Source organism: Gobio gobio (assembly GCF_949357685.1).
Source record: "Gobio gobio genome assembly, chromosome: 6".
In the NCBI taxonomy this organism is placed as follows: Eukaryota; Metazoa; Chordata; class Actinopteri; order Cypriniformes; family Gobionidae; genus Gobio; species Gobio gobio.
This window is the reverse complement of record NC_137102.1, coordinates 23,564,123-23,581,207: the sequence shown is the minus strand read 5'-3', so window position 1 is coordinate 23,581,207 and position 17,085 is coordinate 23,564,123. Positions and strand designations below refer to the sequence as shown.

The following is a 17,085-nucleotide window of genomic DNA, read 5'->3' as shown; positions in this document are numbered from 1 at the left end:
GCGGTACAAATGTCACTGCGCATGAGCGGAAGTAGTTGCAGGGTAGAGAGGGATAGCGGAAGAGGGAGTCTGGAAATCACAAACATGGTAAATGTAAAAAAAAAATAATCAAAAAAAAACCAAAACATTTATTTTACTAATTTGCGTTACAATCACAAAATACATATAAGCCGGTACGACGAATCCCGTTGAGTTATTAAGATATTTTGACGACGACATTCCTTTAAATGTACCTTGCAGGAGAGTTGGTTTATTGATGAATTAATTTTTAGACAGCTCTGCAGAGCAGGTAGCTTTGAAGCTAGCGAGGTCAAAGCTGTTGGACAGCAGGACTGTCAAGTTCATGTAATAAATGAGAAGCCGTAATAGTGGGCCACAGTAAAAGATTATTTGTTTGATTATCGCTTACAAAACCTTATGCAAACAGTGTGAAATGCTGCTGTTATGCAGTTTAGCAGACAAGCGTCTTCGTGGAAGTGTTCGTGGTGTGTATATACTTGTCTGTATGGAGCAAATAAGTTATTTTTATTACCCTCGATTAAATATAGAATTATATGGGAAGATAAGCCAATTGGGATCCATATGCCATTGTGATATGCTGCAGTTCTAGTCACTGTGATTGTTATACAGTATCTTACTAACTCAATCTACGTTTATTGTCACTTACAGAACAAGCTGAAATCCTCTCAGAAGGATAAAGTTCGACAGTTCATGATCTTTACCCAGTCAAATGAGAAAACGGCTTTGAATTGTTTGTCTCAAAATGATTGGAAACTAGACGTTGCTACTGACAACTTTTTCCAAAATCCTGACCTCTACGTACAGAATCTAAAGGGAACACTAGACCGGAAAAAGTTGGAACATCTCTACAATCGGTACAGAGGTAAGAATTCAGCAGAACATGTATGTTACTTTCTGTCCTATTTTCCTGTGATAGAGCTGAATGTTCAGCATCATTACTCTAGTCTTCACATGATCCTTCAGAAATCATTCTAATATGAGGATTTTCTGATCAAGATACATTTCTTATTATTATCATTTATCAATGTTAAACACAGTTGTGCTAATGTTAATGTTTTTTTGGAAATTGATTTTTTCCCAGGATTCTTTGATGAAAAGAAAGTTAAAAAGAACTTATTTTAAATAGAACTTTTTGTAACATATATTAATTTCATAAATGTCTTTACTTGCTTTACTTTACTTATGTGTGCCTTTTGCTGAATAAAACGATTCATTTATTCTTTTCTTTCGTACTTGCCCCAAATGTTTGAATAGCATTGTATCATGATTTCCACAAAAAACAAATATATATATATATATATATATATATATATATATATATATATATATATATATATATATATATATATATATATATATATATATATAATTATATACTGTATGTACTATATGCTATATATACTTTACGAATGAAATATATATGTGACGACCACAAGTGTGACCCTGTGCCATTTTGTACAAAATAAAAGCATTTCAAAACAAACACCCTGATCAAACATTAAAGCACACTAGTGTGATAAACAGTGCATATTTTCTTCATATTTTATTTAATATTGTGAAAATTATTCATAAATAATGTTTTTTTTCACTCAAAATACTCTCAGATAAATGAGGCTTACAATTATAGCTTAGATTGGGCTCAAAAAATCAAGCCCGGCCCGATTTAAACCCGAAAAATTTTTAATACGTGGGCGTTCTGGCGAGAACGAGCCTGTAATGAGCGAAGCGGACCGGTGTGACGCTCAGATCAATAATCCGCTCTATGCCAGCGCTCCGCTCATGAACCTCTCACTGGTAAAATTACGTTCACTCAAATCCCGCTCAGACATGACATTTATCTGTACTGTAGCCTACTATACTTGTTGTAGCCATTAAAAAATTTATTTTGTTTCATATTTATGTTTAAATATTATAATGATATTTTTTAATTTCATCTGATTATGAAAAGTGCAAAGATGCGAGTGGGTCAGAAATGATTTTGACCACTTCCTTAAGTTTTGTTTTGTAGAAAGCCTTTCTTTAAAGTAAATTTCGTTTTGTATAAATTGTATCTTAATTTTAATCAATGTTTCATCAGCCAATTGCCTGGATTTCATAAATAAGAAGCAAAAAGGCTATAGCAGACAATAATCATGACATGGAGGTGCCGGAGCGATCACTTTCATTGTCTCCTAAATAAACCGAAACTCAGCAGGCTACTTGCCTCACAGACATGAGAAATATGTGTATAGAAAGCTTGAAATGTCTACTTTTTTCTACTACTAAACAATTCGAAACAAAAAGAAATCGTTAAGCAAAGCGGACTGTTCTCGCGAGCAGCTCATGACTGGCGTCTCAGCGGTTCTGTTCAGAATGCTGCGCTCCATCACTGCATGTGCTGTGACTTTAACATGCATTTTTAGACTAATTCTGACTTGTGCAACTTTGTACACATTTGTTTCTTAGTTGTAGTATTAGTGTATATATATTATTTCTGATTATGGCATAGCTTTCTGCCCACCCAGTTAGGCTAATAAAGTAATGATTAAAAAAACCCAAATGCTTGATCAAGGGCCCAGCCTGGCCAGAGGATAGTGGTGGGAAATATCGGCCCAACCCGGCCGTCGGGTCAGGGTCAAGCTCGGGCTCGGGCAGAGAATCTAAACTCTAACTACATATAATCAGATGCAAAAAGAAATACAAAACCAGTCCTAAATGAAAGAAAGCAAGTCAACAAAAAAGATTGAGTCCAATATTTGGAGATAATATAGCATAATGAGAGATTTATAAGCAATTTTTTGTAGGCTGCTAATTTTTGACCGGGAACACCACAAGTATGACAAAGTTTCAGTCCAATGCGGTAACATTAACTAGTATTTTCGGGGAAAAGAAAATCTTCTCCGGTGTTATTCCTCTGTAAATTACAATTGCACTAATGTAAGAAAATACAAACTTGTGTTGTACTTAATCTTGTATTCTTTTTTTACAGACCCTCAAGACGACAACAAGATCGGTATAGATGGAATCCAGCAGTTCTGTGACGACTTGGGACTTGATCCAGCCAGTATAAGTGTACTGCTAATCGCTTGGAAGTTTCGGGCAGCAACACAATGCGAGTTTTCCAAACAAGAATTCATGGAGGGAATGGCTGAGCAAGGGTACTTTAAAAAAAAAAATCATATCAGAGCTCTCTCAATCATTTTTACCAATCACTGCATGGATTGACTTTGTCATTGTCTTGTCAAGGTGTGACAGCATAGAGAAACTCAAAGCACAGCTGCCTAGGATGGAGCAAGAATTGAAGGACCAAGGGAAATTTAAAGACTTCTATCAGTTCACATTCAATTTTGCTAAGAATCCAGGACAAAAGGGCTTAGGCATGTGTTGGGTTCTTTATCATTTGTTACTTTTAATTTTTGCATAGTTAATTGTTTTTTCAGTTTATTGTTTTGTTTTGTTTTTCTCTAGACCTAGAAATGGCAATTGCATACTGGAATTTAATATTGGCTGGGCGTTTTAAATTTCTAGATCTATGGAACAAATTTTTATTGGTGAGTATCGTTCTACTCCTGGCTGTGAGTTGACTTTTTAATCCTGAAATGTGTAATTTATGCCCCACTGGCACCCCCCCCTGGGGGGGGTCTAAAATCACAACAATAATTTTGATATTTTGATAATCACATTCTTTAATTTTACCTTGATTTATTAATTAATTGTTCGACAGCATCAAAAAAAAATGCTTCTTTGATTTTGTCTAAAGGCTGGAATGCACTACCCGACATTTATTATCTGAACAGATTTTAAAACACTAGGGGCCTTATCATGCACCCAGTGCAATGTGACGGCAGGCGCGACGCAAGTGTTTTTTGATAGTTTCAGCCCAACGCAGTTAATTATTTTCATGTCCACGTTGTTTAAATAGCAGATGCACTCGCACCCATCTGTACGCCCATGTGTTCAGGCGCATTGTTGGCGCGTTGCTGTTTTGAAGCAACTGAAATGTCTGTGTGCTGCTGCGTGTCCCTGTGTGTGTGTGTGTGTGTGTGTGTGTGTGTGTGTGTGTGTGTGTGTGTGTGTGTGTGTGTGTGTGTGTGTGTGTGTGTGTGTGTGTGTGTGTGTGTGTGTAATAAGCAGAGTGTATGCGCGTTGTGCAGCCGCCTATAGGCACATATGACTAACGCGCCCTTTAAATAACACAAAAAATACACCCAAAAATGAAAATTCTGTCATTAATTACTTACCCTCATGTCATTCGACACCCATAAGACCTCCGTTCATCTTCGGAACACAAATTAAGATATTTTAGTTGAAATCCGATGGCTCAGAAAGGCCTCCATTGGTACAATGCACTTTACACCCTCAAGACCCATAAAAGGTACTAAAGAAACGTTATGAATCAGCGAGTCGAATAATGATTCGGATCGCGTGTCAAACTGCCAAACTGCTGAAATCACGTGACTTTGGCGATCCAAACCGCTGAATCGACTCACTGATTCATAACGCTTCGAAGCTTCATGATGCAATGTTTTGAAATCGGTCATCACTATATAAGTCGTTATTTAGTTTTTTTTTGCACACAAAAACTATTCTCGTCGGTTCATAAAGTTATTGTAGAACCACTGTAGTGAGATGGACTTTGTAACGACGTCTTTAGTACCTTTTATGGGTTTTGAGAGTGTAAAGTGCATTGTGCCAATGGAGGCCTTTCTGAGCCATCGGATTTAAACTAAAATATCTTCATTTGTGTTCCGAAGATGAACGGAGGTCTTACAGGTGTCGAACGACATGAGGGTAAGTAATTAATGACAGAATTTTCATTTTTGGGTGAACTAACCCTTTAAGTCAATAGCACAATAGTCAAACTTGACTGCAACTGGCATTGACACGTCCAGACTGAAGAATAGGAGCCACGATCTGGGCAAAATTTGTGTAGTGTATTCCAGCCTTAACTAGTAAAAAATAATGTTTAATCACTGAAGTCTGGATGATAACTTTTTTTGTGCATTTGCAGGAGCATCATAAGCGATCTATTCCCAAAGACACATGGAACCTTTTGTTAGATTTCAGCACGATGATCACAGACGATATGTCAAACTACGATGAAGAGGGTTAGTTGTAACTTATTTCACTAATTTATTCTGTTTTCTTTTATTTAGAGAGCTAGTTAACATTCCCAGGCCTGGTTTCACAAACATGGCTTAGATTAAGCCAGGATCGGGTCTTGGTTCAATTAGGACATTGAAGTAGCTTTTATAAACGTGCCTTAGAAATAAAAACATTACTGGTGTGCATCTTGAGACAAAACAATGGCACTGACACATTTTAAGATATGGCAGGGTAAGTTTCTTTCAGTTAAAAAAGCTCAAACATGCACTTTAGTCTGGGACTAGGCTTAAAGGGATAGTTCACCCAAAAATCTAAATTCTGTCATTATTTACTCAACCTCATGTCCTTCCAAACCCAGATATGCTTTATGTGATGAACAGATTGAATTTAAGCTTTTTTCACATATAAAAATTCATCAACTCACTCATCAGTTGTGGTAAATAGAAGCTCAATGAGGTTCATTATCAGGTTTACTCAGCACGTTTGAACTTCCACAAGAACCAATGAGGCTAATTCTCATGTTAAGCAGCACGTTTGAGCTTCTGCAAGAACCAATGAGGTTCATTCTCGTGTTACGCAGCACGCTTGAGCTTCTGCAAGAACCAATGAGGTTAATTCTCGTGTTATGCAGCACGTTTGAGCTTGAACTTAAACCTTTAAGCCTTGTCTATGAAACTGGGGACAAAGTGTTATGATTATGACTTATTTGGATCCAAATCTTAATCATGTTTTTTTTTAGGAGCATGGCCAGTTCTTATTGACGATTTTGTGGAGTTTGCGCGGCCGTACATTGGAACCAAGAGCACAGCTGTATAAGTACATTCCTTCTGAGGGACGTCTGGACCTCACGGAAAACAAACAGCTTCTGCTGAGCACAGAGGACTGAACTGAGATCAGCATTGCCTTTTCAAAGCCCTCAGGACTGAGACGTTTATACAAACCAGAGACATTAAAGGCATCTTTTCTCTTCAGTCGTCTAATGGTGGTTTGGGCTTTTATCTTTTGGGGCCATTTTTGTTGTTTTGTTTCACTTCATGATCTTATTCAATCTCTGGGACTCCAGTGGTCTCATCCAGATGAAGCAGTTTGTCAAACAAGCTGTCACAGATACAGCTAGGAAATGTCAAAATCTTAATTTTAATACTCCACATGCATTCTTGCTTTGAATGTTTGTTTCTTTCCACTTGGTTTTTATAAAAATTATACGTTAATGTTCTTTGATTGTTCTCTCTTTTTATAAAACAGAATAGCTGGTGTCTTGAGAGCCAGTCACATATGCTTTCTTTTTTGTGTTTTATTGTGACTTAATGTACTTTTTCTGTTGATATCCAGACAGTGATTTCACCTTGCTTGTTTGGTTTTGATTAAATCGATAGGTCATAATAACTGAGCATATTCTATTTTACAATCCTAGAAATAATATTCATTTGAACATTACCTCAGTTTTCCTTGATTAATGACTCCATTTGATGTATTGATATGCTGTGTTTGCAGTTCATTCAGCACTTTGATAAGTCACATAATCCATACAATAAAATCAGGTTATAGTTGATGAATAAAGTCAGATGGCCTTGAAAATAATTTTTTGTGTAAGGCTTTCAGCAGATGTTTTCACACACAATCTAACTTTCTTTAACATTCTTAGAAATGTTGTTCAAAACCTGTTGGACGTTTATTCTTTTGTGGGCTTATCAAAAATTATATTTTGAAGAATGTTGGTAATCAAACTGACTTTCATTGGATTGTTTAAAAAAAAAAAAAAAAGGCATTCCTCAAAATATACTATTTTAATTTATAAGAAAGAAAGCCAAACAGGTCTGGAATGACATGAGTTTTGGAAACAATTTACTCACTCTTTTTTTTTTTCTCTCGCAATTGCGAGTTTACATCTTGCCATTCTGAATTTTTTCCCCTCAGAATTGTGTGATATAAACTTGCAATTGTGTGTTACAAAGTTTTTTTTAAAAATCCTCAGAATTGGACTTTATAACCTTGTTCATGGTATAACCTTTATAGCCTTTTGGCCATCATATAATGTGGATGCTCAGGTAAATCAATTGAATCATTTATTGAACACAGCAAATTAAATGGAAGATCAAACATGTCCAGAGACAGATACAAATGCCTAAAATGCATTTTTGTTCACATTTAAAGTACTACATTATTTTTTTATTGCTGATTTTATGAAATTATTGTAAAAAAAAAAAAATATATATATATTTAACAGGGTGGACAATAAAGATAAGCTACCACTTGAACTGGATGGGAAACAATAAGTAAAGCATCAACTTTAAAAGCGCTACTTCAACTTAAAACACAAATTACTTTCACAATCGCTATGTACACACTTAATGTCCACTCTGTTAGCTCTTCAGATATAACAAGGTGGACACTAACCGAGTGGAAATTCTGACATAAAATCTGCCACTGCACCATGTCTGAGCAAAAAGAATGAAGGTTTATTTAATAAAGAAGAATTCTTTAAAACTAGTCTTTAAAACTAATTTAAAAAATAAGATTCTTCTACTAGCTTTTTTTCTATTTTCCTTAACAGGGTGGATGTACTAAGGTTAAAATTGGTAAAATTAGACAGCTAAAATAGTTTAGGATCTCACTCACTTTCCCAAGTTGTTTTTACCTCCAAAGAAGTGGTGATTGCTTTATGATATGATGTCATTTAATTTGTTCAACTTTCATTTAAAGGGAAAGCTGTCAAAAATAACAGGGTGGACAATAAATTGAGGGACAATCTAAAAACCTTGTTTATAATTGTTAAAAGAATTTTAATAATTGATATATTAGAGAGAATCATTATTGATATATACGCAACAATATTAAAAAAAAAAAAAAAAAAAAAAAAAAAAGGAACAATTATTTATAGTAAGTGTTGTATCATGAAAATGGGATACACAGGCCTGGGGACATAGAAATAATTGTGATATGTGGTGGTTCAAAATGCTGTAAATGTTTCAAATTATTTTTTAAATCAAGTTCAATGTTATTTATGACTAAGACAGGATTAAAAAGTTATATTGTTCAACATTTTATGGCAGTGTAAGATCATAATCTTTAGTGAGGGCACAAAAGGCACCGAATCCCAAAATGACCCAACTCGATTCTGAGGGGGAACAAATGAGATTTGCTAGATATAGGCCTAAGAGAGAGAAAAAAAAAACCTGAATTGTGAGATGAAAAGTCACAGTTATCTTTTATTTATTTTTTATTCCGTGGCGGAAATAAGCTTCCAAAACTTTACTTGAGATAAAAAAAATATGATTTATTCTCGATAGAGGAGCCTTTGGCGCCACATGTAGGTTGAATGCGGCATATGTTAGCGTCGTTGCTATGAAACGAATCTTGAAAACACAACGATAAGCCACGGCGTTCGTAAACGTCTGGTAATCTCATCGAGCCATTTGTGTTTTGCACCTGAACGTCTCTGAAACAGAGCAAAATGTCTAACACTCTGTTTTTAGAAGAAGTTGGTTGGGACGCGGGTTTCGCTCTCCCTGTAGCCAATGCAGAGAATAAAGCATTAGAGGAGGAGGTGAGTGTGAAGTTTGACTGCTAATTGACATTAACGTTATATGTCTGAATAACTGTTTTTTTTAGGAGGTGTGTGTGTGTGTAATTTTCTTCATTTTTTCTTCTCTTTACAGCTTCAAAGGAAGCAAAAGGAGCAATCCAATCTTGAGAACAAACTGCATAAATACAAAGATGCTATAAATGCTTTGACTGAACATCTCAAAAATCTGAAACAAGAGCTTTCTCACACTCAGGTATGAGATAATTGTAATAGAAGAAGTTGATTCTTCCTGTATTTGCTTGTTTTGAACATTAAGACTGAATGTGTAATGTTTGAGTGAGATTGTTTGCATGTGTCCAGGCTTTGTGCAAAGCCAGAGAGAAGGAGGCTGAATCTGAGGAGCATTTCAGAGCACTGGCGGAGCGAGAGACAGGTCGCTTGAAGCAGGAGATCACTGAGCTGGAGAATCAGCTGAAAACATTGAATGAGAAGAAGAACGCACAAGAGGTTACAGCTGACTTACACCACATCCATATCACGTGACCTGTGCTTATGCATAAACAGTGTCAAAGCAATATAAAGAAACCACTTTTCATTGGTGTCTCACAAACTACACACTATACAGTTCAAAAGTGTGGGGTCAGTAAGATTTTTATTAAAAACAAAGTAAAACCGATATCCAGCAAGCACTTATTAAATTCATCAAAGGTGACAGACTATTTCAAATAAATTAGTTTCTTTTGAACTTTCTGTTCATCTATGTTACTGAAAAATGTATCTCTTTTTCCACTAAAATATTAACTGTTTTCAACATTGATGATAATAAGAAATGTTTCTTGAGCAGCAAATTAGCATATGAAAATGATTTCTGAAGGATCATGTGACTGAAGACTAGAGAAATTATGCTGATTCAGCTTTGACATTACAGCTATAAAATACATTTTAAATAAAAATAAAACAATTATTTAAAATTGTAATAATATTTCACAGTATTACTGTTTATACTGTATCGCTCAAATAAATGCATCTTTATCAAAAACGTAACTTTTTATTTTATTACAAAGGAACATAATCATAATCTTAATGTAATTCTGTCGATCACTTGCACAGAACAACATCTTTAAAGCCACTCAGAAGCTTGAGGAACTGAAGAGTCAGCTGAACTGGGATCAGCAGACCCTGGAGGCCTGGCTGCAGGAATCAGCGCTCAAGGATGAAGACACCATGGCCATCATCAAGTACGCCAAGCAAGATGAGAGCAGGATTCGAGTGAGTTTGTAGTAACAGTGGCAGGCTCAGCTGTTTGAGTTGGGTCACTTTGTTAAGCCTGATGGAAAACAATAGGTACTGAGCTGTCATGAGAAAAATGTAAATGTCGGCTTGCACAAAGTGTCACTGCTATTCACTTCAATCAGTTATAATAGCTAATATTTTCACAGGTTGAGTCTGCATTTGCAGCACTCAACTGTTAAAGGTCCCATGGCATGGCATTTTTCTATTATCTTATAATGTTTTCTGAGGTGTACTTATATTGTTAGTATGATTTTTACATTAAAAAATGTCATAATTTAGAAATAAAAGGCATTTTTTCTATACTGTTATTACCCCTCTGGCTGAATGTCCTGTTTCAAGGGGCGTGTCTGCTGTGAGACTTCAGTGAAAACGCCCACTGTTGTGATTGGCTGACATCTTTGCATTTGAAATGAGTGTTCGATTATGTTGCGGAGGGGGCGTGGTTTAGCGAGGCACTGCACGCACTGACTGCATGCATGAGAGAGAGAGAGAGAGAGAGGCTGACTGGAGAGCTGGAGTTGTTGAGAGTGCTGTGCTGTTAGCGCGAGCTTATTTGTATCTGAGAGTTCTGAATAAACAGTCCCAGTCACGTCGAATCTGTCTTTCAACTTATTCTGCGAACTTTGTAACACATGTAATGTACCATTACAGCCGTCGAGATGAACGAATCGTCAAAGTGTGGATTATAGTATTATTTTATGATCTTTTCCTTTCACATGAAAGGCTGCAGTGATGAGCATTGAGTACACAGACAGTCTGTTGATCGCGTGAATGCAGTGATCTCGTCATTGTAGCGCGTTTTCTCTAACAAAATGCCTTCACCACAACTAACAGCAAACACAACGTCGACAGGAATACAGTAAGAGCTTTGTGCAGCATAACAGTGTCATTCATTTTACGGCAGTTTGGGCAAGTGTGCAGATACACTCGCAACGTGTGATTGACAGATTGATTGCCATTTGCCTCCGGTAACCTGGACTAACCACAACACAAACAGAACGCGACCAAAGACAAAACATAATATGCAGATAAGTCCAATAAACATCTGTGGATTAATTTATCTGTTGTCTGTGTGTGTTTATAAAGGGGATTTGGAAAAAGATGTGATAATGGTGTGAATATGTGTGTGTTATGTATGCTACTGAAGCGTTAACCTGACCCTTGTGTGCACCCAAGGGTAGGAAACAATAAACCAGGTGGATAATGGATCAAATGTGCATGTAAAATGTAGTGCTGCCGTGATCGTGACAGAGTCCTCTGTCACACACGAACATTATAAAGAGTGTTCTCTGATCGCTCTCTGTAGTTTAATCACCTAAAAAACGGATTTGTTTCATACTACTAACAGAAACGATCGTTTTAGTCACTGGCTTGATTCACTGATGCATTGCGCTTAGGGCATCAAGATGGCGATCATTAAACGATCTAGAAAGAAAGTCTGTGTGAACTTGAATGATTAGCTACACATCAGAAATCACTGATCACAGATCAGGCATTAATGAACACTGTTACTCACTGTTTGTCGCGGTGCTGTCGAATCCATATTGTAAAGTCTGTTTGTAAAGCCTGTGCTGACATAAACTGAATCCATTTTCTCCGAATGCTCTGGGCGGGCAAAGCAGAGGAAGGGGAGGTAACCTTTCCTGGTATGACGTCATAACAGGACAATTCCAGATCAGCTCATCTGAGCTCTCATTTTCTCAAAGCCAGAGAAAGACAGCCAGAACTCGGTTTACACCCATCAAAATTTCTAGCCACTTGGGGACCATATACAGGCTAGGGGAACACATATTAATGTTAAAAAAAAACTCATAAAATGAAATTTTCATGCCATGGGACCTTTAAATCAAAACCTTGAGACTGCCAAGTTACACAACGTGCCTGGGTGAATTTCACAAGTCCTGCCAAGAACATGTTTGTATTATATACCACCCTAAAAGAACAAGTAAGCACAGTTGATTGACATTTGAGAACCTGCAAGGACCAGGGGCCGGTAGCACCAGTTGTGCGTAAGTTACAACTTAGCCTAGTTTTGATGTAAATGGGCACAAAGTTACAACTTATGCACTACTAAATATTTTTGCGTTGCGCCATTAAACATAGTTGAAGCGTAACTACGAATAAACTAAATATTTACAGAAGCCTCCGATCAGGAGTAATGGTTGGAATAATATAGCAGACTGACTGAACTGCATAATAAGCTCTTGTTTTACATGACAGACTTCAATTCTTTACACGTATATAATAATGCTGACATTTACACTTACCGGTACTTACATTTTAAGAGAGAAAACATTATGTGAATAGATACTTTGTTAGTGGCTCTTCAACACGAACCTGTCCAAAACAGCGTGCATCTATCAGTCCGTGTTGTGCATGTCATGATGTCAAATAAAATCAGTCATAATCAATTGTCATTTCTTAGGTTTTTTTGTTTTTGTTTCAGTATTTATTGATTTATTGATCCTTATTAATGTAATTTTATATACTGAATGCTTCTGAATGTTATTTATATATAAAAGCACTATTTAGCAGTATTTAATGGAAAAAAAAATTCCGTTGGTTACGTGAGGCAAAAGAAGTTATAATGTTGGGGATAAACTGAAATTCACAGCATTTCAACACAACTTCTGCTCACGAATTTGAAGGAGGCTATTGGATCATTGAGGGTAAATGTCATATTATGCAACTACTCATTACTTTATGAAGAGCTTACAACCTACTAGCTACGTTATGCCTTAATAACAAATGGTGCAACCGAAAAAAGTACAGAGTTAGTTACAAACTATCTAGTAGTTACTAAGCTTCTAGTGTGGACTTTACAGTCCAATTTAAGAAAGAACTTACGAACGACTGGTGCAACCCTACCCAGTTGATTTGTATTATGTCCTGATATGTAAAACCATAGAATTCAAAGATACATTGTAGCAGTTCATAATGTAATAACTGCAGATAATATATAAAACTGCACATAATGTAATATTACATTATTATTATTGTAATAAAATGTTCATAATGTAATAATTTTCTCAAAATGTAATAAAATCTTGAGCTCATAATGTTATTAAAAAAATACATTATGAGAAATGTATTACATTATAAACTCACCAAAAACCATGTTATATTTTCATTATTGTAATAGCTACCTGCAAAATGTAACATTTCAATATTATTATTAATGTACTGTAAAGGAATACCAATGCTTTATGTTTAATAAGCAATAATACTAATAGCATGAATATTGAAATGTTGCATTTCGCAGGTAGTTTAAGACTGGCTTTAGATTTTTTTAAATGTACTGTAAGGGAATAATAATATTTTTATGTTTTACATTATGAGTTCCTACATACATTGTAAAGGATTTTTGTACTATCTTTAATTTGTACATTATGATAATTAGAATTTAGGGGATAAAAAAGCTTTAGTTATAATATATAATTTATAATAAAATAATATATAATAAAGATGTAATAAAAATTTAGATGTATATCAGCATTATTAGTAGCATTGATATACTATTTTAGCTTTTGTTAATATTTTGAATTAAAATTGATTTTTATATTTTCAGTTTTTATTAAAATTTTAGGTTAAAAAAAGTTGTATTAATTTTGTTGTGTTTTTCTATTTTTTAAATATGTCAATATAGTTTTTTATTAAGATGTAGTTTTTAGTTTTAGTTTATTTAGTTATATTGGTTATTTAAGTGCTTAAACTTAAAATACACGAAAATGATAAATGTTGCCTGGGCATCTAGCTGAAATATACGTTTTTTTATGTTTTATTTTATTTCAGTTAATTATAATTCGTATGGTTTTAATTTTAGTTCACAATATTGATGCTAATATCTTTTTTTTATATAAATATTATTACAATGTGACATTTTTCATGAGATTCATGAATGCTTCTTGAAATACTTGGAAAGCAGTATGCAGAATAACTGCCATGTCTGGGCTGAGATAATATCTGCTGTCTTTTGATTCAGGAGCTGACACTGAACATTGAGAAGTTGACTCTTGAAGCCAACCAGAAGAGAAAGGGCTTGAACAGTGAAATCACAGAGTCAGTTACCGCACAGGTGATGGGGTGTTTTTCTGTGCTCCCTAACATTTCTCAGTTGTCAGAGGACATTTTTATGCTTTGAGCATGCCATCATTCTTATAGGCTTTGGTCTTTGCAAATGCACTTGTATTTTGGGATCCAGATTGCTTTGGACAAGACAGCTGAGAGCTTTCGTAAGGCTCACATTGAGAGACAAGAGATGATCAACCAGTGGGAGAACACCATTGAGCAAATGAAGAAAAGAGACCAGGAGCTACAGCAGTGTGCCATGGTAACCTGAAGATGGCGCTACTTTAATACTTATATTTCTGTAGATTCATACATATACATTGCAATATTCTTAATAAAATAACTAGCCTATCTATATCTATCATGTAATTAGAAGATGGTTTAATTAACTTTGATTGTAAATCTCTCGTTTTCTAGTTGCAAGCAGAGGTGAACCAAGTGATAAGAGAGAAGAATGATTTGATCAAGGAGAGGAAGGACTTCATGGAGCGTGAGATCGAGAACAATAAAGAGCTGGAGAGGAATATAGGCACGGCTGAACGTCAGGCGCTTCGACTCAGACAGCAGCTTCAGGAAGAGGAGAGGAACCAAAGACGTCTGCAGGATGAGGTGAGTTCACTGCAACTTCCCAACATTGACTTCCTCAAGCCTGTGACCCAGAGACCGATCAGCCCACCATGATGAAAGGCACATCAATTGTCAAAATCCACCGTGAGATGACAAGGATGCAGTGCAGTGGTTCTCAACATAGGGGCCCTCAACAAACTTCCAAGGGGGCTTCACAGTTTTGGAACATAAAATGATTTAAATAAGCAAAAACAGCAACAAAAAATCTAGATATTTCATAATATTTGCTATTTTTATAACTAAAATTCATCTTTAGGGGGCCTTCAAATATTATTGTGAACAATGGGTGCCCTTAAAGGAGTAGTTCACTTTAAAATGAAAATTAGCCCATGATTTACTCACCCTCAAGACATCCTAGGTGTATATGACTTTTCTGAGTTTTATTAATAAATATCCTGACGCTTCCAAGCTTTAAAATTGGCAGTGATGGGGTCCATTGAGTTTGAAGCTCAAGAAAGGGCATTCATCCCTTTTAAACGTACTCCACACGGCTCTGGGGGGTTAATAAAGGCCTTCTGAAGCGAATCGATGGGGTTTTGTTAGACAAATATCAACAGAAACAGAAAGTGTACGTGTAACGCCTCTTGCAGTTAGTCGTCCTAGACATATGTCGCGTCAGTTACACTTTTTCTGTAAGTTGAATACAGAAGGCGGTCTGGCAGAAGCTAGATATTTTACTTTAAAAAGTTTTAAATATGGATATTTTTCTTACAAAACCCCATCGATGTAGTACGTTTATCAGGGATGGATGCACTTTTTTGCGCTTCAAACTCAATGGACTCTGTGACTGCCATTTTAAAGCGTGGAAGCATCAGGATAATTATTAATATAACTCTTTTGTACACCAAGGATGGCTTGAGGGTGAGTAAATCATGGGCTAATTTTCATTTTAAAGTGAACCACTCCTTTAAAGGGACAGTTCACCCAAAAAATACAAATTCATCATGCCATCATTTACTCACCCTCAAGTTGTTCCAAACCTGTATGAGTTTCTTTGTTATGTTGAACACAAAAGAAGATATTTTGAGCATTGACCAGCATTCTTCAAAATATCTTCTTTTGTGTTCAACATGACAAAGAAACTCATTCAGGTTTAGAACAACTTGAGGGTGAGTAAAGTCAAAAAGGTTGAGATCCACTAATCTAGATCATACTAAGGCTATTTTGGTACCTTAACTAAATAATTTTTTGTGGTTACTATGTATATACCACAGTACATGAAAGGTATTATACCATTACTGTACTATGGTACAGCCACAGTACATCTTTGTAAGGGTAGTGCTTTTTTCATGTTAATCAAATGCAAATAAATATATGAATTTGGCTAAACTAATCAAATGTGGTGTTTTGCTCTCAGGTGGAGGTTCTGAAGGGAACTTTAGACCGAACAGCCACAGATGTGGAGACCACCAGATCTCAGTTAACCAGCATGAAGAAGAATATTCAAGACAAAACAGCAAAGTAATGCTTTCTCTTTTCTTAGACGACTCATCAGTCTTATAGTTCACAGCAAATTCATAGCAAATAGCATTCATTGTAGTAAAATATACAGTTGTTTGGCTGTAGGGTTGAAGAGGTAAAGCTGCATATTGCTGCTCTGAAGGAGAAGCTGCTGGTGGCAATGGAGGCGGTGCTAAATGGTGAAGAGCAAGCAGCACAGATGGAGCAACTGCGCAAAGAACAGGAACAGAACATCAAAGTGAGTTTGACTCTTTTATCTCTTTTTGACTTCATAGCAATTCACCAACAATATGGGCATCAGGCTCCTTTTTGTTTTGCAAGAGTAAGCTGGATGCCATACTGTCTCTCTCTCTCTCTCTCTCTCTCTCTCTCTCTCTCTCTCTCTCTCTCTCTCTCTCTCTCTCTCTCTCTCTCTCTCTCTCTCTATATATATATATATATATATATATATATATATATATATATATATATATATATATATATATATATATATATATATATATATATATATATATATATATATATATATATATATATAGTAGTATAGCTTTAGAAATGTTCAGAAATGATAGTATATTGTGTACACTGTATTGACCATTCAGTGTCCACGACGAGAATTATCTTATTGTACACTCCACAGAGGTATTATTATAGTATTATTTATATACTATTATAGTTTCATTCATTTTGAGTTTGCTCCAATTTTTACATTTTCAGTTTTCATTTAATTTTTTTAGTAATTTTGTTTTTGCCATTTTCAAACATATTAATATTTAGGTTAAATGTATTTTTTATTTCAGTTTTAGTTTTTAATAGTAAGTAATTTCAGTGCATCAACTTAAACTTTGTTTAGTTCAAGTGTTTCAGCCCATATTTATATTTTATTTTATTTCACCTTTATTTTAATTAGTATAACTGTTTTTAATAGTTTTAGTTTTAGTTGACAATAGTAACCCTGGTCCACAGTTTTAAATACCAGATGTTAAAATTATGTGCTATTTTGT

The 17,085-nt window shown here is 35.3% G+C and overlaps 2 protein-coding genes across 4 annotated transcripts in view; both read left to right on the top strand.

Moving 5' to 3' along the window:
- Positions 1-19: 19 nt before the first annotated feature.
- dcun1d1 (DCN1, defective in cullin neddylation 1, domain containing 1) lies at positions 20-7,221 on the top strand. 3 transcript variants are annotated; one of them, XM_079819785.1, is made up of 7 exons: positions 20-87; positions 670-883; positions 2,990-3,158; positions 3,247-3,377; positions 3,469-3,551; positions 5,012-5,108; positions 5,846-7,221. In XM_079819785.1, the coding sequence occupies exons 1-7, from the start codon at positions 22-24 to the stop codon at positions 5,920-5,922; spliced, it is 837 nt and encodes a 278-aa protein (XP_079675911.1). In that variant the 5' UTR covers positions 20-21; the 3' UTR covers positions 5,923-7,221. The 3 variants fall into 3 exon arrangements, with proteins under 3 accessions (XP_079675911.1, XP_079675912.1, XP_079675913.1); XM_079819786.1 differs by having other exon boundaries at positions 35-485; positions 5,846-6,680; XM_079819787.1 differs by having other exon boundaries at positions 62-173; positions 5,846-6,680.
- Positions 7,222-8,560: 1,339 nt separating this feature from the next.
- The window catches only part of ccdc39 (coiled-coil domain 39 molecular ruler complex subunit), a gene marked incomplete at both ends in the record, with an annotated part of 32,887 nt that continues 24,362 nt past the window's right edge, over positions 8,561-17,085 (top strand). Inside the window, 9 exons of the mRNA XM_079819402.1 lie at positions 8,561-8,653; positions 8,766-8,885; positions 8,993-9,139; positions 9,743-9,901; positions 13,908-14,000; positions 14,127-14,255; positions 14,411-14,602; positions 15,978-16,081; positions 16,187-16,319. Coding sequence (XP_079675528.1) covers positions 8,561-8,653; positions 8,766-8,885; positions 8,993-9,139; positions 9,743-9,901; positions 13,908-14,000; positions 14,127-14,255; positions 14,411-14,602; positions 15,978-16,081; positions 16,187-16,319 — 1,170 coding nt within the window. The remainder of the gene's footprint in view (positions 8,654-8,765; positions 8,886-8,992; positions 9,140-9,742; positions 9,902-13,907; positions 14,001-14,126; positions 14,256-14,410; positions 14,603-15,977; positions 16,082-16,186; positions 16,320-17,085) is intronic.